This window comes from Vulpes vulpes, chromosome 12 (genome assembly GCF_048418805.1).
Source record: "Vulpes vulpes isolate BD-2025 chromosome 12, VulVul3, whole genome shotgun sequence".
NCBI classification, from domain to species: Eukaryota; Metazoa; Chordata; class Mammalia; order Carnivora; family Canidae; genus Vulpes; species Vulpes vulpes.
In genome coordinates, this window is record NC_132791.1 from 17,218,316 (window position 1) to 17,245,098 (window position 26,783).

Here is a 26,783-nt window from a genome sequence, read left to right on the forward strand (position 1 = left end):
TGTTATTGTATTAGTATCGATTATTCCTTTTATGTTTATCATTAACTGATTTATGTATTTGGGTGCTTCCATATTGGATGCATAGATATTTACAACTGTTATATCCTCTTGTTGGACTGTCCCCTTTAATTATAGCGCCCTTCTTTGTCTCTTGTTATGATCTTTGTTTTACTTTATATTTTTATTTTTGAAGATTTTATTTACTCATGAGAGACACACAGAGAGGCAGAGACATAGGCAGAGGGAGAAGCAGGCTCCACACAGGGAGCCTGATGTGGGACTGTATCCTGGGACTCTGGGATCATGCCCTGATCCGAAGGCAGACGCTCAGCTGTTGAGCCACCCAGGCGTCCTTCCCCCTTAATATTTCTTATAGGACTGGTTAGTAATCATGAACTACTTTAATTTTTGTTTACTGGGAAACTCTTTTATGTCTTCTATTCTGAATGATAGCCTTGCTGGATAGAGTATTGGCTGCAGAATTTTCTCTTTCAGCACTTTGAATGTATCCTGCCCCATTCCCTTCTGGCCTGCACAGTTTCTGCTGAAAAATTCACTGATAGCCTTATGTCCCTTGTGTGTTACTGTCTTTTTTTCTCTTGCTGTTTTTAAAAATTTTGTCTTTATTGCTAGTTTTTGCCATTTTAATTACTGTGTATCTTGGTGTAGATAGCCTTGGATTGAATTTGGTGAGGGGGTAATCTCTGTGGTTCCTGGTCTGGATCTTGGTTTCCTTCCCCAGATGAGAGATGTTTTCAGTTATTCTTTCTTCTGTCTTTTTTTTTTTTTTTATAAAGATTTTATTTATTCGTGGAAGACAGAAAGAGAGGCAGAGACATAGGCAGTGGGAGAGAAGCAGGCTCCCTGCAGAGAGCCCATGTGGAGCTCCATCTCAGGACCCTTGGGTCACGACCTGAGCCAAAGGCAGATGCTCAACCACTGAGCCACCCAGATGCCCCAGTTATTATTTCTTCAAATAAATGTTCTCCTTTATCTCTCTTTTTTGATCCCTATAATGCAAGTGTTATTATGTTTGATGAAGTCACTGGGTTGCCTAAGACTTTTCTCAATTTTCATAATTTTCTTTCCTTTGCTCGGTTTGTTACTCTCCATTACTCTACCTTCCAGATTGTTAATTCACTTCTTCTGCTTCCTCTAACCTACTATTTATTCCATTAAGAGTATTTTAAATTTCATTTACTGTGTTCTTGATCTCTGATTGATTCTTTTTTTTTTTTTTAATTAATTTTTATTGGTGTTCAATTTACCAACATACAGAAAAACACCCAGTGCTCATCCCGTCAAGTGTCCACCTCAGTGCCCGTCACCCATTCCCCTCCAACACCCGCCCTCCTCCCCTTCCACCACCCTTAGTTCATTTCCCCGAGTTAGGAGTCTTTATGTTCTGTCTCCCTTCCTGATATTTCCCAACATTTCTTTTCCCTTCCTTTATATTCCCTTTCACTATTATTTATATTCCCCAAATGAATGAGAACATACACTGTTTGTCCTTCTCCGATTGACTTATTTCACTCAGCATAATACCCTCCAGTTCCATCCACGTTGAAGCAAATGGTGGGTATTTGTCGTTTCTAATGGCTGAGTAATATTCCATTGTATACATAAACCACATCTTCTTTATCCATTCATCTTTTGATGGACACCGAGGCTCCTTCCACAGTTTGGCTATTGCGGCCATTGCTGATAGAAACATCGGGGTGCAGGTGTCCCGACGTTTCCTTGCATCTGAATCTTTGGGGTAAATCCCCAACAGTGCAATTGCTGGGTCGTAGGGCAGGTCTATTTTTAACTCTTTGAGGAACCTCCACACAGTTTTCCAGAGTGGCTGCACCAGTTCACATTCCCACCAACAGTGTAAGAGGGTTCCCTTTTCTCTGCATCCTCTCCAACATTTGTTGTTTCCTGCCTTGTTAATTTTCCCCATTCTCACTGGTGTGAGGTGGTATCTCATTGTGGTTTTGATTTGTATTTCCCTGATGGCAAGTGATGCAGAGCATTTTCTCCTGTGCATGTTGGCCATGTCCATGTCTTCCTCTGTGAGATTTCTCTTCATGTCTTTTGCCCATTTCATGATTGGATTGTTTGCTTCTTTGGTGTTGAGTTTAATAAGTTCTTTATAGATTTTGGAAACTAGCCCTTTATCTGATATGTCATTTGCAAATATCTTCTCCCATTCTGTAGGTTGTCTTTGAGTTTTGTTGACTGTATACTTTGCTGTGCAAAAGCTTCTTATCTTGATGAAGTCCCAATAGTTCATTTTTGCTTTTGTTTCTTTTGCCTTTGTGGATGTATCTTGCAAGAAGTTACTGTGGCCGAGCTCAAAAAGGGTGTTGCCTGTGTTCTCTTCTATGATTTTGATGGACTCTTGTCTCACATTTAGATCTCTCATCCATTTTGAGTTTATCTTTGTGTATGGTGAAAGAGAATGGTCCAGTTTCATTCTTCTGCATGTGGATGTCCAATTTTCCCAGCACCATTTATTGAAGAGACTGTCTTTCTTCCAATGGATAGTCTTTCCTCCTTTATCAAATATTAGTTGACCATACATTTCAGGGTCCACTTCTGGGTTCTCTATTCTGTTCCATTGATCTATGTGTCTGTTTTTGTGCCAGTACCACACTGTCTTGATGACCACAGCTTTGTAGTACAACCTGAAATCTGGCATTGTGATGCCCCCAGCTATGGTTTTCTTTTTTAAAATTCCCCTGGCTATTCGGGGTCTTTTCTGATTCCACACAAATCTTAAAATAATTTGTTCTAGCTCTCTGAAGAAAGTCCATGGTATTTTGATAGGGATTGCATTAAACGTGTAAATTGCCCTGGGTAACATTGACATTTTTACAATATTAATTCTGCCAATCCATGAGCATGGAATATTTTTCCATCTCTTTGTGTCTTCCTCAATTTCTTTCAGAAGTGTTCTATAGTTTTTAGGGTATAGATCTTTTACCTCTTTGGTTAGGTTTATTCCTAGGTATCTTATGCTTTTGGCTGCAATTGTAAATGGGATTGACTCCTTAATTTCTCTTTCTTCAGTCTCATTGTTAGTGTATAGAAATGCCATTGATTTCTGGGCATTGATTTTGTATCCTGCCACACTACCAAATTGCTGTATGAGTTCTAGCAATCTTGGGGTGGAGGCTTTTGGGTTTTCTATGTAGAGTATCATGTCATCGGCGAAGAGGGAGAGTTTGACTTCTTCTTTGCCAATTTGAATGCCTTTAATGTCTTTTTGTTGTCTGATTGCTGAGGCGAGGACTTCCAGAACTATGTTGAACAGCAGTGGTGAGAGTGGACATCCCTGTCTTGTTCCTGATCTTAGGGGAAAGGCTCCCAGTGCTTCCCCATTGAGAATGATATTTGCTGTGGGCTTTTCGTAAATGGCTTTTAAGATGTCGAGGAAAGTTCCCTCTATCCCAACACTCTGAAGGGTTTTGATCAGGAATGGATGCTGTATTTTGTCAAATGCTTTCTCTGCATCTAATGAGAGTATCATATGGTTCTTGGTTTTTCTCTTGCTGTCTGATTGATTCTTTATCTCTGTGTTAATCGTCTCTTTGATGTCCTCCACTCTTTTCTCCAGTCCAGGGTCTTCATAATCATTATTTTAAATTCTCTATAAGGCGTATTTTTTATGTTTGTTTCACTTTGGTCTCTCAGCAAGGGTGAGGCACATTTTAACAAGATGTGTTGGTAGTCTGCTTGTGAAAGTCTGCCACAGCCAAAATTGAAGTCCTGAAACGTGGGTGTCAGGAAATATGGCATTGTAGGGTTTCTTCTGGGCTTCTCAGGGAGGGGCCTGCAGTGCTGAGACTCAGTGTGACTGGGAAGGGCTTATCTGCTGAAGGTGGGGGAGGGGTGTGGTAGGGAGTGGAATGTGAGAAAGCTTGGTAGAAGCTAGTTGGGAGTGTTGGCACCACACTGGTTACCACAGGTGGCCTGTTGCTGATAGCAGGTGTTTTTGCTGGGGGGTGGGAAGGGAAATGGCACCTGCCGTGTCCTTTGTTCCTATAGTCTCCCTGTGATCCCTGCCTCTCTTGGCCATGCTCTGAAATGAGCAAATCACCCTCCCTCCTGTCTGCCCCTAGAGTTTTCCATGTGCTGGTTCTGCACTATATCTTTGGGGCTATTCCTCTTGTTATCTCTTATCATGGAACTCTGTTTCCTAATGCCTTCTGGGCTCTCACAGAGTTTTAAAATTCTAGGCTTTAAGTCCTGCTGGTTTTTGAGAACTCAAGAAATTCAGCCCTTCTCACTTCCAAGGCAAATATTCCATCCTCCCTGTTCATGGACTTCCCAGTGTGAAAGTATTTTCTACCCTTCTCCATGCCACGAGCTCCCTCTCCATTGTGTCAGACAGCCATGTGTCTTCACCCTTCCCGTCTTCTTTAATGTCCCTTCCTTGATTTTAGTTGTGGAATTTGTCCTGCCAGTCTTCGGGTGGTTTCCTGGGTAATATATGGCTATGGGTATTTTCTAGTTGTATCCCTGGGAGGAAGTGAGCTTGGGGTCTGCCTATTCTGCTGTCTTCCCAGCTGACTTTGCAGTTGTGGAATTTTTAGCAAAAATAGATTGGTAGTGTAACTAGCTTATTCCTCAGAAGATTCCCCAGGGATTCATTTTTTTTAGAGACTCTGGGCTGCTCTCTTACATCCATAAGGTGCTGCATTGAATATTTAGCAGATAACATGTGGAAGGCAACATTGGCTTCACCCAGTGGTCTTCACACTTATTCCTGTAACCCCACTTAATTTTTGATTTAATGTCTATAAATTTTTTCATCTTCAGTTAAAATACAGAATTACAAAGGATATTACTTTTATTGTTGTAGAATATATGTAACATGAAATTTGATCTTTTAAATCATTTTAAATGTATTAAGTATATTTACATTGCTATGCAACCATCACCACCATCCGTTTCCAGAACTTTTTTCATCTTCCCAAACCAGAAGTCTGTACCCATGAAACAGTAACGGTCCCTTACCACCAGTGCCTGGGAACCAGTTTTTTTTTTTTTAAAGATTTGTTTATTCAGGAGAGAGACAGACTGAGAGAGAGAGGCAGAGACCAGGCAGAGGGAGAAGCAGGCTCCCTCCAGGAAGCCCGATGTGGGACTGGATCCTGGATCACAAGCCAAAGGCAGGTGCCCAACTGCTGGGCCACCCAGGCATCCTGGAACTAGTATTACACTTTTTGTCTCTATTAATTTGATTCTTCTAGGTACCTCGTATAAGAACCATAAAATATTTTTCCTTTTGTGTCTGGCTTAATTTCACTTTGGAAAATGTCTTCAAGGTTCATTCATATTGTAGCGTGTAGCAGCATTTTTTCCCTTTTTTTGAAAATAGATTTTATGTTTTTAGAGCAGTTTTAGTTTGATAGTAAAATTGAGCAGAAAATACAGAATTGTCATGTACTCCTGCTCGTAGAAATCCATAGCTTTCCTCACTGTCAGCATCCTGCACCAGAGTTAAACATTTACAGTTTATGAACCTACACTGACACATCATTTTCATCCTAAATCTATAGTTTATGTTAGAGTTCACTGGTGGTATTACAAATTCTGAGTTTTGACAAACATATGATGACATCTATGTACCATTATTATATTATATAGGATAGTTTCACTCCCCTAAAAATCCTGTTTTCTCCTATTCATCCTTCCCTTTCCCATGTTTTCTTCATGACTTTTTTTTTTTAAGTGTTAAATAATGTTCCATTGTATGGAACAGTTTATGTATCACAGTTTATGTGTCATAGTTTATGTATCCACTCACCTACTTACTGAAGATCCTCTTGGTTACTTCCAAGTTTTCCTTCCTTTTTAAGGCTAAACAATACTCCATTGTATGTATATACCATATTTTATCTATTTATCTGTCAATGGGTGTTTGGGTGGTTTCCATCTTTTGGTTACTGTGAATAATGATGTGAACATTGGTGTTCAGGTGTTCATTTGAGTACCTGCTTTCAATTCTTTCATTTATATTAAAGGCTATAATTTTGTCATTGTAAATACTGACCTTTAAAAAAATGCAGTGTAGTCCTCTCTAAGAAAACGTTCTTTTTTTTTTTTTTTTTTTTTAAGATTCTGTTTATTTTAAAGAGTGGGCATGGAGATGCTTGGGTGGCTCAGTGGTTGAGACTTTGGCTCAGGGTGTGATCCCGGGATCCTGGGATCAAGTTCCCGCGGGGAGCCTGCTTCTTCTTTTACCTGTGTCTCTGCCTCTTTCTCTGTCACTCTCATGAATAAATAAATAAAATCTTTAAAAAAGTAAAAGCAAAGAGCAAGTGCAAGCAGGGTGAGGGGTAGAGATTGGAGGGAGAAGATCTCAAGCTGAGCTTAGAGTGTCATGTGGGGCTTGATCTCATGACCCTGAGATCATGACCCAAGGTGAAATCAAAGAGTTGGATGCTTAACCAACTGAGCCACCCAGGTGCCCCTAAGAAAACAGTTTTTGTGCTCAAAATGTATTAGTCTATGGTGCTTATTCCAAGTTAATTCTTTTTTTTTTTTTTCCCAAGTTAATTCTTATATGTACTAGGAACAAGTACTGTAACTGAACTAACATGAGTTCAATCCTTGGTGGGTTACAGATAGAGATTTCAGTTGGAGTTATCATAAAACGGAACATATTTACTGCAGTAAGGAGATCATCGGGAATAACTTCCAAAGCCATGTGTCCCTGAGTATGGGTGAACAGGTTCTTTTTATTTAGGGTTTAGGATGAATATTCAGAAAGAGGACCTCTGTCCATTACATGTAAAGGCATGTGATGTATGTTTGTGCAGACATGCTTAGGAAACATGCCTGTACATGTGTGCTATGTTATGAAGCTTGTGCCCCTCCCAGGGTTGGAGACTTTAACATTATAATGAGGCAAAGGTTACTGTCAGGGGAAGAGGTTTTGGGCAAACTCTTACGGTATAAACTGGATGGAGTCTTGAGCTCCTTATCTTGGATAAGAAATACAGGGCCTTGTTTACTTTTGAAGCAGCACAGGAGTTTCACCGCTGATTTATTGTTTCTGTTATAGCTAGCCTATTTAGTGGCCTCTAAGAGATTTAGTTTTTGCATTTCTTTAGTTACCCTTAAATCCTTAACTACATTTTTGTATTTTTTTTGTAATTCTGACACTTCCTAGGAAGCTTTGTAAGAAATGTAGTTAGGCTAATAGAGCCAATGGAGCATTGATAAGGGAAAATATGAAAATAGCTGGGACCTAAAATGACTTATTTTGTGTCATAAAAGCTGCGTCGTGTCCTTTTTTTTTTTTTTTTAAAGATTTTTATTTATTCATGAGAGACACAGAAGGCAGAGATGTAGACAGAGGGAGAAGGAGGCTCCTCATAGGGAGGCCGATGTGGACTCGATCCTGGGACTCCGGGATCATGCCCCGAGCCGAAGACAGACACTCAACTGCTAAGCCACCCAGGCATCCCTCTTGTCTTTCTTTTTTTGGGGACCCCAAAATCTTTCTGTTTACAGTATAGTTAAGTCTTGCCTTTGGGCTACAAATCAACTTGTGAGAGCAGAAGTTCACTGCTGACAAGAGTAGTCTGCTGTTGGGAAGATTTACTAGTATGCTGGGAAAAGAAGTTTATTTTTTGAGAGGTAATGGAGAGCTTTGATTGATTTGACAAGTTGAGGTTGATTAAGTGCTGGTTGGGTTGTTGGGAATTTATTGCAAAATGTATTAGGAAAAATTGGTTTTCTGATTATGGTAGTGACAAATTTTCTTTTAGAAATTCTATTTGTCTTTAAAAACTGAGCTATATTAAAGAAGCATAGTAAATATTAGTTCAGACAGTACATGAATGACTACATTTTAGAAAAAATTACTACCAAATAGATTTCTTTGTGAGAAACTAAGGACAGAATAGGGGCCAGAGAAAGAGTGCAGCAGGTATTGAGTACTTAAGCAGAATTCAAAAGGAAATTGACTTGCAGTAGCATCTGTAGAAGAAATTTGAGCTTCCTATAGTTAAATTGAATAGAAATGTTTGTTAAGGCCAAAAGGAAAGATCATCTGGAACAGTATAAAGTTTATTTGGTAAAAAGGAAGTTTATTGGTTATTGTATATAGAAAATTTTCCTAACTGGTTCAAATAAGGACTCTAACTGAAGAACCAGAATCTGATTTTTTTTTTCTTTTCAGAATCTGAAATTCTTAGGGATGGGTACTCCTTTGGGAGAGACTTATAGTATAAAGGAACAGAACAAATTAGGTTGTGGATGGGGGAGGGAAGCTTACTGGGATATCCTATAAACAGTAGACCATTGTTGCTATTGTGAGACAGTTTGTTATAATTAGCTGCCTTAGTCCTATGTCGTTTATCTTTTTTTTTGTAATAATAAATTTATTTTTTATTGGTGTTCAATTTACCAACATACAGAATAACACCCAGTGCTCATCCCGTCAAGTGCCCCCCTCAGTGCCCGTCACCCATTCACCCCCACCCCCCTCTCTCCTCCCCTTCCATCACCCCTAGTTCCTTTCCCAGAGTTAGGAGTCTTTATGTTCTGTCTCCCTTTCTGATATTTCCCACACATTTCTTTTCCCTTCCCTTATATTCCCTTTCACTATTATTTATATTCCCCAAATGAATGAGAACATACACTGTTTGTCCTTCTCCGATTGACTTATTTCACTCAGCATAATACCTTCCAGTTCCATCCACGTTGAAGCAAATGGTGGGTATTTGTCGTTTCTAATGGCTGAGTAATATTCCATTGTATACATAAACCACATCCTCTTTATCCATTCATCTTTCGACGGACACCGAGGCTCCTTCCACAGTTTGGCTATTGTGGACATTGCTACTAGAAACATCGGGGTGCCGGTGTCCCGGCGTTTCCTTGCATCTGAATCTTTGGGGTAAATCCCCAACAGTGCAATTGCTGGGTCGTAGGGCAGGTCTATTTTTAACTCTTTGAGGAACCTCCACACAGTTTTCCAGAGTGGCTGCACCAGTTCACATTCCCATCAACAGTGTAAGAGGGTTCCCTTTTCTCTGCATCCTCTCCAACATTTGTTGTTTCCTGCCTTGTTAATTTTCCCCATTCTCACTGGTGTGAGGTGGTATCTCATTGTGGTTTTGATTTGTATTTCCCTGATGGCAAGTGATGCAGAGCATTTTCTCATGTGCATGTTGGTCATGTCCATGTCTTCCTCTGTGAGATTTCTCTTCATGTCTTTTGCCCATTTCGTGATTGGATTGTTTCTTTGGTGTTGAGTTTAATAAGTTCTTTATAGATCTTGGAAACTAGCCCTTTATCTGATACGTCATTTGCAAATATCTTCTCCCATTCTGTAGGTTGTCTTTGAGTTTTGTTGACTGTATCCTTTGCTGTGCAAAAGCTTCTTATCTTGATGAAGTCCCAATAGTTCATTTTTGCTTTTGTTTCTTTTGCCTTTGTGGATGTATCTTGCAAGAAGTTACTGTGGCTGAGTTCAAAAAGGGTGTTGCCTGTGTTCTCCTCTAGGATTTTGATGGAATCTTGTCTCAAATTTAGATCTTTCATCCATTTTGAGTTTATCTTTGTGTATGGTGCAAGAGAGTGGTCTAGTTTCATTCTTCTGCATGTGGATGTCCAACTTTCCCAGCACCATTTATTGAAGAGACTGTCTTTCTTCCAGTGTCATTCACCTAAGATAGTAGTTCTCAAAGTGTGGTCTGAGACCTCTGGAGTCTATAATAAAGTCAGAACTATTTTCACAATTATTTTAAGATATTGTTTGCCTTTTTGATTTTTCTGATTAGCATTGATGGTACAAAAGCAGAGGTTGGTAAAACTGCCAGTATCTTAGTGTAAGTTAAGAGAATGGCACCAAACCGTACTAGTAAAACATTGTATTCTTCACCACCGTGCACTCACAATTTAAATGAACAAGCCAGTTTGATTTAATGACGCAGTAAAAATTACTTATTTTATTAAATCATGACTCTTGAGGACACATTATTTTCACATTCAGTGTGATGAAATGGGAGAACTGTGGTAAATAAAATACTTTGGCTGAATACATAGGATGATGATTATCTCAAGAAATACATTTTTGTGGGCAGGCCCAGTGGTTTAGCGCCACCTTCGGCCCAGGTCGTATCCTGGAGATCCAGGACCGAGTCCCACATTGGGCTCCTTCCATGGAGCCTGCTTCTCCCTCTGCCTGTGTCTTTGCTCCTCTCTCTCTCTCTCTCTCTCTCTCTCTCTCTGTGTGTGTGTGTGTCTCATGGATAAATAAATAAAATCTTAAAAAAAAAAAAGGAAATACATTTTTGTGAGTATTCTACTTGTAAATACTTTCCTGTGATGGACACAGTTTTAACTTAAAGGAATGACAAACTATCATTATTCCGACTTGCAAATTTGGCAGTTATTTTCTCAAAATGAACAGAACCTATCAATTCCAAGAAAACAATTGATGACAGTGTTTGTGACAATGATAAAATTTGAGCTTTTTTTTTTTAAAAAATATTTTATTTATTCATGAGAGACACAGAGAGGCAGAGACATAGGCAAAGGGAGAAGCAGACTCCCCTGCAGGGAGCCTGATGTGGGACTTCGTCCTGTGAATCCTGTGAATTCATCTTGGGACTCCGGAATCACACCCTGAGCTGAAGGCAGATGCCCAACTGCTGAGCCACCCAGGTGTCCCCAAAATTTGAGCTTTCAAACAAAAATTAGTATTCTGAGAAACTTATATCCACCACCTGAGTTTTTATCCGTGTATTCTCTATTTTTTTTGATCTTCATTTTTTGACATATTGGTTTTCATCCATGTGGGATCATTTAGAATCTGCTAGAGGTTGTTTTTTGTTTGTTTTGTCTAAAAGTATAATTTTTCCTTCATTTGTAAAGTGTTTTAGTAGAGTGTAGTACTCTAAGTTTGGCAGTTTTCTTCTTTGAGCCCCTTGACAATAACACTGCTGATTTTCATTGCTGTATTAATAAGAAGTCAGCTATGAGAATCTGTTGTTACTTTACAAAATTACTGTTCCCACTCCCCACAATATTTCTTTTTGTTTTCTGCAGTTTTGCAATGATGTATCCAGGTGGGTTTTCTTTTCTTTTTTTTTTTTTTTTTTTTTAATTTTTTAAATTCTCCTTGGGATTCGGTGAACTTATTACATCTGAGATCTTAAATCTTGAGTGAAATGTCTATAAACAGATATGATAAATTCTCATTATCTTTAAAAAAAATACTGCAGTCCTATTTCTTTCCTTTCTGGTAAAGACTAAACATAGTAGACCTACTCACTGAATCTTCTACCTGTTTTTCTGTTTCGTTACCTCATACCTGCCTGCTTGCTTGCTTGATTGATTTATTTATCTCTACCAGCTTTTAATTATCAGATTTATTCAACTGAGCTGAGACACAAATCCATTGAAATTTTTTTTTTTTAAAGATTTTATTTATTCATGAGAGAGACGGAGAGGGAGGCAGAGGGAGAAGCTGGCTCCCTCTGGGGAACCCAATGTGGAACTCGATCCCAGGACCCGGGGATCACGCTCTAAGCCAATGGCAGATGCTCAACCACTGAACCACCCAGGTGTCCTGAATTTTTTGTTTTTCATTTGTAGAGTTTCTGTCCATTTGCTCCCAGCAGCATTTGTTGAACAGACTATCCTTTCTCCATTGAATTGGTTTTGCTCTTTTGTCAGAGATCAGTTGATTAGATTTTATGGGTCTATTTGGAGCTCCTTGTTCCATTATCCTATGTGTGTCTGTTCTTTTACCAATTCCATGCTGTCTTGATTAATGAAGTTGAAGAGTAACTTGAAATTGGGCAGAATAAATCCTCTAGCTTTGTTCTGCCTCAGTCATATGTTGGGTATTTTAGGTCTTTTGCCTTTTTTTTTCTTTAAATATTTTATTTATTTATTCATGAGAGACACACACAGAGAGAGGCAGAGACATAGGCAGAGGGAGAAGCAGGCTCCTCACAGGGAGCCTGATGTGGGACTCCATCCCCGAACTCCGGGTTCACGCCCTGAGCCAAAGCCAGACGCTCAACTGCTGAGCTACCCAGGCGTCCCTCTTTCGCCTTTTCATACAAACTTCAGGATCAATTTATTGATAACTACAAATAGCATGTTGGGGTTTTGATTTGAATTGTGTTGAATCTGTAGAGCTGGTTGGGAGGAATGGTTATTTAAGCCACTGGTGTAAAGCAAAATTGGGATTAAGTTTTACCTAAGAGCTATTTTTATTTCTTCTTCACCTTTACCCTGGATAATATATGAAAGTCCCCTTGTTAGTCAGGTCCTGGGCTCTGACTTTTCCCTGTGAGGCTGCTAAAAGGTTACATCAGTTTTGCAGCAGTTTCTTTGAAATTGGCAGCTGCCCTAAGGACAAATCCTTGAGTGATAGTATCTTGCTTTTTTTCATAGATTTTGGGGCCCAGTAAATGTTTATTATCTTCTTAGCTCTTGAATACTTCTGAGGTTTTTAAAAATGATTTCATCTAGTTTTAAAGTTGTTTGGAGGAAGAGGATTAGTTCTAATTAGCTACATTATTGTTACTGAAAATTGGTTTACCTATCGGCCTGCCTCCCTCATAGAATTGATGGTTGGTATATTTAGTCTTTAAAAATTTGTGTAAATTATTGGAAGAGCAGAATGAATTCTCCTAAGTTTGCAGTGTCCATTTGGACCTGCCAGACAGTAACAGATTATGCTGCTTGAGATATACTTAGGGTAGATCTTGGTAAGCTCTACTTGTGAAGAAATGTGGCAATTGAGTTTTTGTGTGGTCTAATTAATGTTAAAATGTGCCTTGGTTTTGGGTGCTGGGCAGTTTTGCAAAAAACCTTGTAGTTATTTGGGTTTGTGATGTGTAGACTGCTAGTTCTTTGTCCCAGTCTCATTCTTTCTTTTCTTAATTTCTGGTGTGTAGCTAGGAATATGACTATAAAAAGTAAAAATTGTATTTCCTGCTTCTTTTGCAACTAAGAGTGGTCATATGAGTAATTTTCATCAAATAGCTTGGATTTCTCCTTCTGGTGTCAGATTATTCTGACAGCTTTGAGTTGTCTTTTGGCCTCTGCCTGGAGTTATACCAGAGACACTTCAGGCTACACATATCAAAAGTAATATTTATTTTCTGGATCTCTGCTGCTTCATTTATCCAGTCACCAATGCTAGAACTTTTAATTCCCCCAATTCCCACCTTTCCAAGACTCACATCTTATACACTTAAACTTCAAATCCAGCTAATTTTTATTCTTGCTAAATGTTCTACCTTCTCCCAGTCCATACCCAGCATTAACCCTGGTTCTTGAGCTTGCCATCTGTTGCCTAGATTGTTACAATAGCCACAAAACTGCTTCTTTGTTTTTGTTTTGTAAAGATTTTATTTATTCATTTGAGAGAGAAAAGAGCAGGTTAGGGAGGGGGGAGAGCAGGAGAGAAAGAGAGGGAGAAGGAGAAGCCGACTTCCCACTTAGCAAGGAGTACGAGTTGGGGCTTGATCCTAGGACCTGGAGATCATGACTTTAGCGGAAGGCAGAGGCTTAACAGTCTGAGCCACCCAGGCGCCCCTGCTTGTTTATAGTCTTGTAACTTTTCCATCCACAGAATCACCCATCTGAAATAAGTTTTCAACTATGTTACTCATGTGGTTTCAGAAGTAACTCTAGTGCCCTTAGTCTTTCTAATAACTCTTTGTAATTTGGTTCCATTTTATTTTTCCAGGCTTGTTTGTCATTCCTGTAACTGTACATTTGATGCTCTGATAGTACCAAATTTCTTTTATTTCCTTTACTCTGTATTGGTTCTTGACCACTGTGTCTTTGCTCATGCTTGACCTAAGAGTAACTTTTTCCTTTAAAATTGGTTAGTTTGAGAGATTTTTAAATTTTGTAAAAAATATTTATTTTAAAAAGATATTTATTTATTCATGAGAGACACAGAGAAAGAGAGAGAGGCAGAGACACAGGTAGAGGGAGAAGCAGTCTCCCTGTGAGGAGCCCCATGCAGGACTCACTTGATCCCTAGACCCAGGATCACGCCCTAAGCAAAAGGCAGACACTCAACCACTGAGTCACCTAGGCGTCCCGAGAGATTTTTTATTTTAATTAACTTTACATTTTTTTGAAACCTGAAATAAATAGGCTCTGCTTTTGAATATGCCGTAGTGTGAAATAAGTATCTATATTCTGAGTTGCAATTTTTTAATTGAAAGTATTTGAAATATTTTTGGAAATTTATTTCATGCTTTAAAAGAAATGTCTTATTTAGCTAGAAAAAAAACTGGTTTTAATATGTGTATCACAAAAGTTGTTTCAGAATAGTGCTTATTTGGACCAGTCTGCTTATGTCACACATACAGAAATTGTGGCCAGGAGGAATTAGTGATTATGTTGGTGAGGTAGAAGCAGAGTTAAGATCTACTGTGACCTACATCCAAATATAGGTATATGCTTTAAAAAAAATCTTCAAGCATGTTAAGGTTCTCAAGTCTTCTCTCCAAATCACGTTTAGGATTACCAAGCATTGTTACTAGGGCCTTTACTTTTTGTGTGAAGAGGAACTTGGGTAATGAAATGAGCAGTATACAATGTAATTCATATCTTCTTAACCTTAATTCCATAAGGAATGGTTTATTCAACAAAACAGTGGCCTAAACCTTGCCTCCGTACCTGCTTCTTGGCAATTTATTTTAAAAGGAAATTTTTTGACCCATTGATAGCTTTTTTTAAGTATTCTAAGTGAAGCAGGCATGGTAGATTTAACACTTGATAGATGTGTGTGTCTTTGTTTGTTTTTAGCATCAAGCATTGCACGATTCTCTCCAATAATGTAGATCATCTTTTACTGAATTTAACACTGTCTGATATCATGGTCTCCCTGGCAAATGCCTCAACTTTGCAGAAGGATTCCAATTGGATAGAAATGATAAGGAAGTTTGTGACAGAGACCCTTGAAGATGGCTTTAGGCTAAATAGTAAGCAGCTGAACAGATTGCTTGGGGTATCGTGGAGGTTAATGCAGATACAACCCAACAGAGGTAGGTGTTAACTGCTTTATCTTTCTTTCAGAGAGGAGCTCTTATATATGCTATTAGGGTCTAGCTTTGAATTAGTGATTTTCAAACTTTATACATAGGTTAATTACATTCAAGCCATAAAAGATAGCTCCTATAAAGGACTGTCTCCTTGAACACTTAAATTGTATATGGCTCAGAGCGTCTCTTTCTCAGTGAGTAGGTCCATTGTGAAGCAACATGATAAGATTTCTAGTAGATTACAGACTTGAGTGAAAGAAGGTAGATACAGTTAAGAGGAAATGCCATTGAGCCTAATGATAAAATACTCTTAGGTCATTTCTCAGTCTAGTTTGATTAGAAATTGAGCACTTTTCCCTTTTATCCATCCAGAATGAATCCTGCCTGTCTCTACTTCTAGCCTGAAGTTACATATTAGTATGACTTACTAATTGTTTTCATTCAAAAACAAAGCTTTCCTGTTTTGTTCCCATCTTATTCATCTTTCTAAGAATCCTGGTTATTTTCATCACTACATAGGTTTTTTTGTCCCTTAAGAAAATTTTTATGTAATCTCTGGTTGGTTTGACTTTTATATTGGGTCATTGCTACAGGACTTCGGTAGTGACCATTTTGTGACTAGGGTCTTCTTTGTCATAGGAACAAAGTAAACCGCTTCTGTGCTTTTAGAGGAATTAGAGCTGGTAAAGAAACATTTTTTATTCATATGCGGTTGTTCTTGTTTTTAGAGGCTACAGAGTCTCTCATCAAGGCAGTTTATACATTGTATCAGCAGAGAGGCCTTCTCCTGCCAGTTCGGACTTTGTTACTGAAGTTTTTCAGTAAAATCTATCAAAAAGAAGAACTGAGATCTTACAAAGTCAGGTAAAATTTTGTTTATTTTGCCTTTCTTTTTCTTGGGGAGTTCTTTTATAGTCTGTTGAAATAAAATAATAGGGTGATAAAATCTTTGGAGAAGTTCATTTTTTAATCTCATTTCATTGCATATAAGAAAAAAAAAACAAAATTGTATAAAGGAGCATACGTAATAGTACCGGTAATCTTTATGTGTATAACCAAGCAGATAAAAGCCTCTTTGAATTTGTTTTCTACTTGTTCACTTACAGCTTAAGGACAATTGGAACAACCTATAGTAGCCTCAGCCTTTTCTTTTGCTTTCTATAAAAGTTATGGAAGTTGAACCACTAGCCCTTAAGGACATGTTGGGTATGGGAATGAGGACAATAGAAGATGAGAAAGTTTCTGGCTTAGTTTGGTGCTATCAAGTGAGATGGACAACACGAAGAGTGGAACTAAGGAATTAATTTTTTAATGTGATGGGTTTGAGGTATATTTCAGATGGTCAGGAATGTATATTTAGGCAGAAAAGGATTGTGGGATACCTCAGCATACATAGGTAGTTGTTGAAACATTTGAGTCTGTAGTACAAACCAAGGTGCTTTTCATAGTTTATCTAAATCTCATACTCCTACTATGAGGTAGGTGTAGGTACTGTTACTTTCATTTTATAGGAGGAAACTGAAGTTTAGGTTATATAAGTTGGTGAGTGTCTTAAATATAATAGGACATAGAGCTGAGACTTAAGTTCAGATCTGACAACAAAGGTCATGCTTAAATCATTAAGCTCTTGGGCTACAGCAAAAGTGATTGCTGTTACCTGAGCATAGAGACACTGGAGCTTTCTTGAGTACAAGTACAGTTGACCCTTGAAGAATGTAGGGGTTAGGGACACTGACATACACCTCCCCCACACATCTCCACCCCTGGTGCACAGAAATCTGTGTGTGACTTTGGACTACACTAAAACTTAACTACTAATTATCGATAACAGTTGATAAACACATATTTTAGATGTTACATATATTATTACAGTTACATCTAAGAAATTAGAATATAATGTTTTCAGTATTTCTAGGCTATGCACTTTTTGAGGTTTTCAAATTGTTGCAATTCTCCAAAAACTTTTTAAAATAGATTTATTGAAGAAAAATTGCTTATAAGTGGACCCACGCTGTTCAGACCCATGTTGTTTTCAAGGGTCAGCTTTATACTGAAGAATTAAAATAACACAGGTTCGAAGCCATTTAGTCTGGGAGCACCCTTCATTGAATACATCAGTGTGTTAATATAGTATAATTAATTAAAGTAAATGGTACAAAGAATTGTACCATTGAGCACTTTTCCCCTTTTTAAGATAAACATACAGTTTTTAAGATAAACATACAATTAGATAGTACCCTAAATTACATGATCTTTTTAATTCAGTAGGTAAAATTGTGGAAAATATTATAGCTGAATAAATTTATGCTGCCATTCTTGTAGGCTCTCTGATGTTTAAATGAGTACATGTGGTTTTCTTGGTAGATGATTTGTTACTCTGGTATAGTCAAGTTAAAACTTTTTTTTTGTTTAAATTTATTTCCCTTGTCTTTGGAAATTATACTTTATTTTGTTCTTCTTTGGTGTTTCTTAGATATCGTAGTAAAGTGTTATCCCGTTGGCTGGCTGGTTTACCATTGCAACTTGCTCATCTTGGCTCCCGAAATCCTGAGCTCTCAACACAGCTTATTGATATCATCCATACTGCAGCAGCACGAGCAAATAAAGAATTACTAAAAAGTTTACAAGCTTCTGCTCTCCGAATCTATGGTAAGAGTTCAACTGTGTAGGTAGCCATTGATCTACCCTGAATTAGGAAGGAAGTTTCTAAGGGGAACTCTTTAGGTTTCCTCTTTTCTTTTCTTTTCTTTTCTTTTCTTTTCTTTTCTTTTCTTTTCTTTTCTTTTCTTTTCTTTTCTTTTCTTTTCTCTTTTCTTTCTTTTCTTTTCTTTCTCTTCTCTTCTCTTTTTTTTCCTTTTCTTTCTCTCTCTCTCCCTCTTTCTTTTTCTTTTTCTTTCCTTTTCTCTTTCTTTCATTTGAGACAGAGAGTGAGCATAAGCAGGGAGGAGGGTCAGGAGGAGATGGAGAAGCAGGGAGTCTGACCTAGGGCTCAGTCCCAGGACCCTGGGATAGTGACCCAAGCCAAGCCTTTCCTTTAAATTATAAATTGGTTATACCATGGTTAAATTGCCAAAACAAGATTTCAAATAGTAAATTTATTTTCAATAGTAAATATTTTTTATTAGGGTAATTTTAGAAGGGTAGTTGTTGTGGATTGTTTCTCGGATTCATAAATCATCTTTTCAGCCCCCTGCTGTTCACAAATTCAAAACTGATCAGGAATTTAAAAAAAATTCCTTTGAACTTCAGCCGCAAATTACATACTTAATCATAATGGATGGATATCTTGTATGACTTCCATATATTTATATTTTTTAATTCCTCCCAGGAAATATTTTATATTTTAAGCAAAAATACTAATAAAAGCATACTGGGATATATACATATATATAATTTTTATTATTGAGATATAGTTATTCACATGCCATAAAATTTGCTATTTTATGTACATTTCAATGTTTTTAACATATTCCCAAAGTTATGCAATCTGTCTGATTCCAGAATATTTTTATCACTCCAGAAAGAAACTATACCCCTTAGTAATCCTCCCCAGCTCCTGGCACAGAAATCTACTTTTCTCTCTCTGTGGATTTGCCTATTTTGAACATGGAATTTTATAATAAGGGTCTTTTGAATCTGGCTACTTTTACTTAATGTACTGTTTTCAAAATTAATGCATGTTGTAGCATGCATGTATCTGTACTTTATATTTTATTGGTGAGTACTAGTATTCCATTGTATGGATCTTTCACTTATACATTCCTTAAGTAATGGACTTTTGTTTGCTTCCACCTTCTTGGGTTATATTTTTTAAGTCTGTTTTTTCAGTATTGCTTATATATATAGGTACCTTTTGCTTTAAATTAGGTTGATATTATGACTGCCACTGTTTAGCAAAAGTGCTTATTTTTACTGTTTTACTTTGTGTTCAATCCCTTTACCCCCATCAAAGTTCTTATTTCATACATGACACTTGGATGTTATGGAATTATTATTAGTGTGTTAAGTGTGTCTTTAAATAATGATTATGTTTATTTTACCTTAGAAAATAGTTTAAGTTGTACATATACTTTATGATAAAATTTTTTTTAAATGTAGTTGATGTATTGGAATTCAATTTAACACAGTAATCAATCTGCTTTATTAATTTGATCTCTGTGTATCTTTTATAGTTGAATTTAATATGTGTATCTATCCCCACTAGATCCACAAGAAGGCACTGTAGTGGTTCTCCCAGCGGAGTCTCAGCAGCGTCTGGTCCAGCTTGTATATTTTCTACCCAGTCTGCCTGCTGATTTACTTTCTCGGTTAAGTCGTTGCTGCATTATGGGAAGACTCAGTTCAAGTTTGGCTGCTATGCTCATCGGGATACTGCACATGAGGTAGCATCCTCAAGTGAACTGTATTTTAAGTGTATAGTCTTTTTCTCTATGCCTTTTATTGGCAATGTATAAGCTACAGAGCACTTTTAAAATCACATACTGCTACTAACTTAATTTACTCTTACTGCAGCAATTAAAACTATTGATATTATTCCTAGAGTAAGTTCACTAGAATAAGACTGTTGCAAGTTTTTTAGTGATTTGTATAGCTAGAAGTTATCAATAATAGTATTTGTATAGATTTATACAGATTTGAAATTATCAAAAGCATGTTGTATGGGTTCCATGGCAGGTGAGAATACTGTGCTTAAAATTAACCTTGGTGTTATGGAATTGTGAGACTTCTTTTCAGGGACCTGCAGATTTAATACAGCTGGTAAAATAAGCATGTTTGTAGACTCAGACAAGGAATCACTTGAAATCTTTTTTTTTTTCTTTTTGTGTGTGTACATGTGGTTAAGTATACATAACATAAAACTTAACTATTTTAACCAGTTGTAGGTGTACAGTTAAAACTGTACAGTGACATCAAGTATTTTCATATTGTTGTACAACTAGCACACTGTCCATCTCCAAAACGTTTTCATCATTCCAAGCTGAAACTCTGCATGTGTTAAAACAATAACTCCTCATCTCCACTCCCAGCGCTTAGCAACCACTATTCTACCTTCATGCTTTTGATTATTCTAGGTACTTCATATAAATTGAATCATATAATATTTGTCCCTTTGTGTCTTGGATATTTCACACAGCATAACTCTATCAGAATTTCCCTTTTAAGGCTGACTTAATGTTCCACTGTATGTATATATTACCTTTTGTTTATCTATTGATGGATACTTGTTGTTTTCCATCTTTTGGCTATTGTGAATAATGCTACTTTGAACATAGTATACAAATAATCTGTTTGAGTCCTTGCTTTTAATTCTTTTGGTTAATATACCCAGAAGTGGAATTGCTAGATTACATGGTAATCCTCTGATTTTTTTGAGGAATTGCTATACTGTATTCCATAGTGGTTGCATCATTTTACTCTTAAATGTTTATAACTAATTAATGGTGTTTTATATTACAGATATTCAGAGTATCCTTAAACACCTGTGTTTGTATCATTAGGTGTAATATTTTTAGTATTCAGTAATACTTATTATTGATTGTGGCTCATGGACAGGCTCTAATATGGTTTTAGGCAGAAATCTAGGCTGTACCTGAAGAGTTTAAAGACTAACTTCCTTATGGTTTCTTGTATATACAGGTCCCCTATCCCAGTTAAGTAGGAGTAGCTCACTTTATTAGTAGACTTTCTTTAGCTTGACAGTCTCTACTTACCAGTATATGACATGTTGGAATCTCGTCACCTGAAGTGTGGTTCATAACTGGTGATCGTCTTTCCTTTTAGCAAAAGAGAGCTATCTGTAACATGTTTATATGTGAAAATTCAGTGTTACATTTCTTCTATGTGCACGTGCATTAGAGAAAGGCTTGGTCTTATTTTTAAGTATTTTAAGCATTTATTAGTTTCCCGTGTTTTACTTTCTTGGGGAAACAAAAATCCTGCTTTTTTTTTTTTTTTTTTTTTTAAATCCTGCTCCTTGTCTAATCGATTATTTAATGCTAGGCTTTTAAAAAAAAATTAAATGTTTTTTTTTTTTCTGTTACCAAATTGTTTTTGTGTTTATTAACTTCCAGTAGAGGGCACTCTGTTCCTTTGATATAATTTGTGAAGGATCAGTTTTTGGTTTTTTTCTTTGTTTTTTAAAGATTTATTCATGAGAGACAGAGAGAGAGAGGCAGAGACATAGGCAGAGGGAGAAGCAGGCTCCTCACAGGGAGCCCAGTGTTGGGACTTGATCCAGGAACTCTGGGATCATGCCCTGAGCCAAAGGCAGATGCTCAACTGCTAAGCCACCCAGGTGTCCTGTGAAGGATCAGTTTTAAAATTGATTTAAAATCACCATTTGAACACTTCTTGAAATTGATTGTCCTTGAAAGCTATATTTAGTATTTTTATCAACATCAATTATGATTCACATTGCGTAATAATTTTTGTAAGGATGTTTTCAGATGTTTACTTTTTTCTTGTGGAGATTTGTGCTGTTGAAAATAAATTTACAAATAATAGTAGGGGTTCATAATCATTAAAAACAGACTGTCATTGTAGTTAAAAGTCCACCAAGTTAAATTTTGCTTTTTAACAGAGTCCATTAGTGGACTTATTTATCTCTGTAGATGTATTATTCCCATTCAAACCAATCTGTCTTTTAAAAAATACTAAAAAATTAGGACTCCTCAACTTTCTCAGGCCAATGACATCGTTTCACTTTTAGATTCAGAATTTTAAAATAATGTTTGCTTACTTCAGTCATACATTGGGTTAATTCATATTTGGTTTTCTTTTCAAATATCCCTTTCTTTCCTCCATCATGGCTGTAAACTAGCCAGCTGTTTTTCATAATCTTCCACCTGTACTATTACAATATCCTATCTATCTTGTCCGCTGTTGCCAGACTGATTTTCTGAAATATTCCTTTAATTCTGATTTTTATCTGTTACATTAATTGGATTGTGAGATCAGGTTCAATTTAGGTTTTGTAGTTTTTGACACCCGTGTTTGTCTTTATCAGAGTTAATCCCAAGGAATATTAGTTTGTTCCATGTATGAAAAACTCATCAGCTGAAAACTGTTGGTATTCAGTTTATCTTTTGAAAAGTGTAGAGTTGCTGCACCTACTTTTTTTTATTGTCCACTTGCAGTTTTTTAGTTTGACTTTTTCCCCCATAGCATTCTTACTTGCATTTTTCCATTTGCCTTTGCTCATTCCTCACCCTTTCTGCCCCTAGTTTATTTACAGCTAGATTGGGAAGCATAAGACATAAATGTGGAGAGGTAGTCTACATTGTTAGATAAAAATCTTTGACAAGGGAGAAATTTTGGGACTAAGAAATTTGGCTAGGGTTTTAAGTGGTAAATATATGACCTGCTCTGCCAGAAACAGATTCATTTTACTTCTTTTGCCCCGTCTTACTCTCAGAAGTATTGTGGCTTAGCTATATAGTACATATGGTCATAATTTTAAGACCGTATGATATATTGCTTGTCATTTGTCCAAAGTGGACTCTTAAATGGATTTGTTACCTCTTTTAGCCACTGGATGGCACAGTTGATTCCCGTTTTCACTGGATTAAAAAGCGAATTAGTTTGTTTTCTAACTACCATTTAATACTCCTTTCCATTATGCATTTCTGGCTTTTTTATAACATCTTTTTGATATTCCCTCAATAGTCCTTTGCTTACTGTGGGAATAATACTCGGAAGGTTGTTTTCATTATTTTAACTCCCCAAATTTAAAGAACATTAATAAATATAAATACAACTATTTTAACAGTAGAAAAAAATTAAGTGCTTTTACTTAAATTAGAGACTCTTAATTTTGTCAGACATTTATTCAGGTAGCTGTGATAACATTTGTAGCCTCAGCTTGTTTGATCTGATCATTCTCACACCTCACCCCCCCCCCTTTTTTTTTTTGCCATATCTAAGGCAGACATTGGCAGTCTTTTTCTTTAGCTTTAACTTGAAGAGAATTTTTAAAGGAATCACCGGAAACTGATCCCACAGCAGGAACCACATAATCCTCATTTAATGAGATACTGCTTTACGTTTAGCTATGCCTTAAGCACCCTACCAATACTTGAGTTGCACTGTTATGAGGCAGACCCAGTTATACAGCTTTGCAAAGTATAGAAACACATAATTATTGTATAGTAGCTCTACATGGAATATTTTTTACCTAACCAAGATACTTTTTTAGTTTAGTTAGGTAAGAAGCTGGAGCTTGTTTAAACTTAACTCATTTAAGTAAGCAAGGTAAGACTTTAGGAAAATCAAGTAGCAACCATACCTACTACTGAAAAGCAAAGCTTCATCTTGGCTCCTTACAGTCTGATTTTCAAGTGGTGTGGAAATTTTCTAAGTTACACCATATATATGGACCAATTATACTTTTTCATGAAAACTTCACATAAATATAAATATTTTAGAAGTTAAAATTTTCTTATTATGGTACTTGAGCCCTTATATGAAAGTAAATATATACCATGGATTTTTAAATTATCAATGCAGATTTGTTTTCAATAAAGAAAAATGGTTATATATTGTGCTATTTTTCTAGAGTCTTCAAGTTGGTCACATCTGGTAATAATTCTCCCATTGTTTATTATAGATCATCATTTTCTGGATGGAAGTATTCAGTTAAAGACTGGTTGATGAATGATGTGGACTATTTCAGCTTCTTATTTTCAACACTTACAGGTAAAGACATTCACCGGCCAAGTTAAGGAAAGGCAAAATCTAATATGAAAATTCTCTCTAGATAAATGAACAAGGAAGGGGTAGTGGAAAGGGAGGTGGGCGGGGGGGTTGGGGGGCCGGGTGGCGGGCACTGAGGGGGGCACTTGACGGGATGACCACTGTGTGATATGCTATATGTTGGCAAATTGAACTTCAACAAAAAAAAATCATTTTCCCTAGATTTGCTGTCTTATCTATTTGGGTCTAAGTTTTGAAGATGATAAATAATCTGTTTATCTTGAAATGATTTTTATTGACTAACAAGTGGAAATCTTTGAAGGAATATTTTACCCTCCATTGTCAGGCTCTTGAGGCAGGGATATATATGATTTATGTTTAAATCTCTCAGAGTACAAGTACTCTGGGGATTATTTGAATGTCACATGAGTATATTTTCCTTTCTTTGTCTTATTTCTCAACTTTATTATCCTGGTTTATAGTGAACTGGATGTACTTTTTCAAAAAAAGTTTTTTAAGATTTTATTTGAGAGAGAGAGAGAGCACAAGCAGGAGGAGAGGGAGAAGCAGATTCCCCGCTGAGCAGGGAGCCTGACAGCATGATGTGGGGATATGTGGGGCTCATTCCCGGGACCCCGAGATCATGACCTGAGCCAAACAGCAGACACTTAACTGACTGAGCCACCCAGGAGTCCCTACTTTACTCTTTTTCTGATAGCAGGTGCAAACCCCATTGCAGACTGATGAACAGAATATCCATCTTAAACATATTTAAAATGTTCAATAGGAATGTACATCAGATTTCGATTCACCATTTTCTATATTCCATTTGCTCTCAAAGCAAAATTAGTAAGATGAATCTAGAAATGTTATAAGTTAGATGTATAATTGCTGTTGTTTTAAATGATTGTACTATTTCAGCATTTGTGTTTTATATTTGAATGATGAAGATGAGATTCTTTGAAATTTTCTGAATACTTGAAGTTAGGATGCTTAATGGATAAGTTAAATGAGACTCTAGAAAGAACTTGACAAGTGCTGATAATGAGCTGAATCCAGCAAGATAAATATTGCATATAAGATAAATGTATTTATTTCATATTTTTGGATGTGCTTATTTGAGATAAGAAGCATGGGCTTTATGTTTTAATGGTAGTACCAGTTAGAAGGTTTAGTGGTTTTGGAAAAGCTCGTTAGGAGTCAGTAGTGTGATGTGGCCATCGGATTCTTTAGGCTGTGTCATGGAAATACAGGGATCTGAACATCAAAGCAGATCACGTTGCTGGTATTCTAATCATTCTGAGCATTGTCTTTCAGGAGAGACTGTCAGGTTGTCTATGTAGGTCAGACCAAGTGTAATAGAGGTGGTAAGAGAATCAAATTTTGTTTTATATGGGGTAGTTGAAGGAACTATACATGTATTAATAAAAAAAAAAATCCAGAAGGGTTTAGGAGGGATAGAGTAGTTTTCAAACATTTGAATTTGAAGGGATATTATATAAGAAAATATATAGTATATGTATGAAGATGTATATCATTTTATTTGTTGCTTTGCTTTTCTAAACCTACCTTTAAAGAGAAAGCATTTAAAAAAAAATAAAGCATTTGCCTTTCACATTCTTTTTAAAGTAAAAGTGATAAACTTCCTAATATGAGGGATAAAACCTGTTTCTTGCTATATCATATATTGGGTAAGATCACATGCTTTTGTACTTTTTGTAATTTTATGATATTTACTGCTTCTTATTATAAGCAATTCATTTTTTAAAAATACATGAAATGCAGAAATTCAGAGAAAGCAAAGCTTGAAGAAGAATACAGGTTTTCTAAACCTACCTTTAAAGGTACATGTCATGTCTCTTTTAAAAAAAAATATGAAGAATATGATTTGCTTTGTGGTTTAGTTTTTTAAATTGTCTGTGTTTATACCCAAATTAGGGTTTTCAAAAGAGGAGTTGACTTGGCTTCAGAGCCTTCGAGGAGTTCCTCATGTTATCCAGACACAGCTTTCTCCTGTGCTGCTTTACCTTACCGACTTGGATCAGTTTTTACATCACTGGGATGTAACAGAGGTAATAATGCATTTAAAAAAGAATCTCATTGTTAAAACTCTGTTCATCAACCACCAATTGTTACCATATTATTAAGATTGCCTTATAGGAGATACTCTTAGAGATAAACAGACATGATCCATGTTCCGAGAGTGCTTATGATCTTGGATAGAAGATCTATGTCTCTAAAAGAGGAGTATTTTTCATTACAAGTTGCACTACTAGAGTAGAATAAATTAGCAATTTGAACGGTAGAGAAATTTATTTTCTTTTATCGTATAGAATAGATAAGATAGATGTTTCTGTGGAAAAGAGAATTTGACTTGAATATTGAAGGATGAGTAAGACTAATTGGATTTGGTATCGTTGAAGGTGATTTTTTTTAAAAAACACAAAAGATTATTCTGCAGTTACTTTGGTCTTGAGAATTTGTACATAAGTTTATTAAAGTTAATTTAAAACCCTTTACTTTAAGTTTTTTATTTATTTTCATTTTTTTTAAAGATTTATTTATTTATTTATGATAGAGAGAGAGAGAGGGAGGGCAGAGACAGGAGGAGGGAGAAGCAGGCTCCATGCCGGGAGCCCGACGTGGGACTCGATCCCGGGACTTTCATTAAGTTTTAAAGTTCAACCTTACAGATCTTATTTTTAAGAGAAGTCAATTTAAGCCATCTTTTATTTTTATTTATTTATTTATTTTTTAATTTTTATTTATTTATGATAGTCACACAGAGAGAGAGAGAGGCAGAGACACAGGCAGAGGGAGAAGCAGGCCCCATGCACCGGGAGCCTGACGTGGGATTTGATCCCGGGTCGCCAGGATCGCGCCCTGGGCCAAAGGCAGGCACTAAACCGCTGCGCCACCCAGGGATCCCTTAAGCCATCTTTTAAAATGGGACTTTATATTTTATTCCTTTTACAAATTTAGTTAAATTTTAAACCATTTAAATAACTTTTATGTATTCACTAATTATCAAGTAGTTCAGTTTTCTGACAGACCTTTACA

The 26,783-nt window shown here is 36.6% G+C and overlaps 1 protein-coding gene across 1 annotated transcript in view; it reads left to right on the top strand.

Moving 5' to 3' along the window:
• TEX10 (testis expressed 10) overlaps positions 1 to 26,783 on the top strand; it is a 68,568-nt gene that overhangs the window by 19,313 nt on the left and 22,472 nt on the right. Inside the window, exons 6-11 of the mRNA XM_072727857.1 lie at positions 14,797 to 15,035; positions 15,761 to 15,896; positions 17,506 to 17,681; positions 19,237 to 19,414; positions 23,638 to 23,726; positions 25,662 to 25,795. Coding sequence (XP_072583958.1) covers positions 14,797 to 15,035; positions 15,761 to 15,896; positions 17,506 to 17,681; positions 19,237 to 19,414; positions 23,638 to 23,726; positions 25,662 to 25,795 — 952 coding nt within the window. The remainder of the gene's footprint in view (positions 1 to 14,796; positions 15,036 to 15,760; positions 15,897 to 17,505; positions 17,682 to 19,236; positions 19,415 to 23,637; positions 23,727 to 25,661; positions 25,796 to 26,783) is intronic.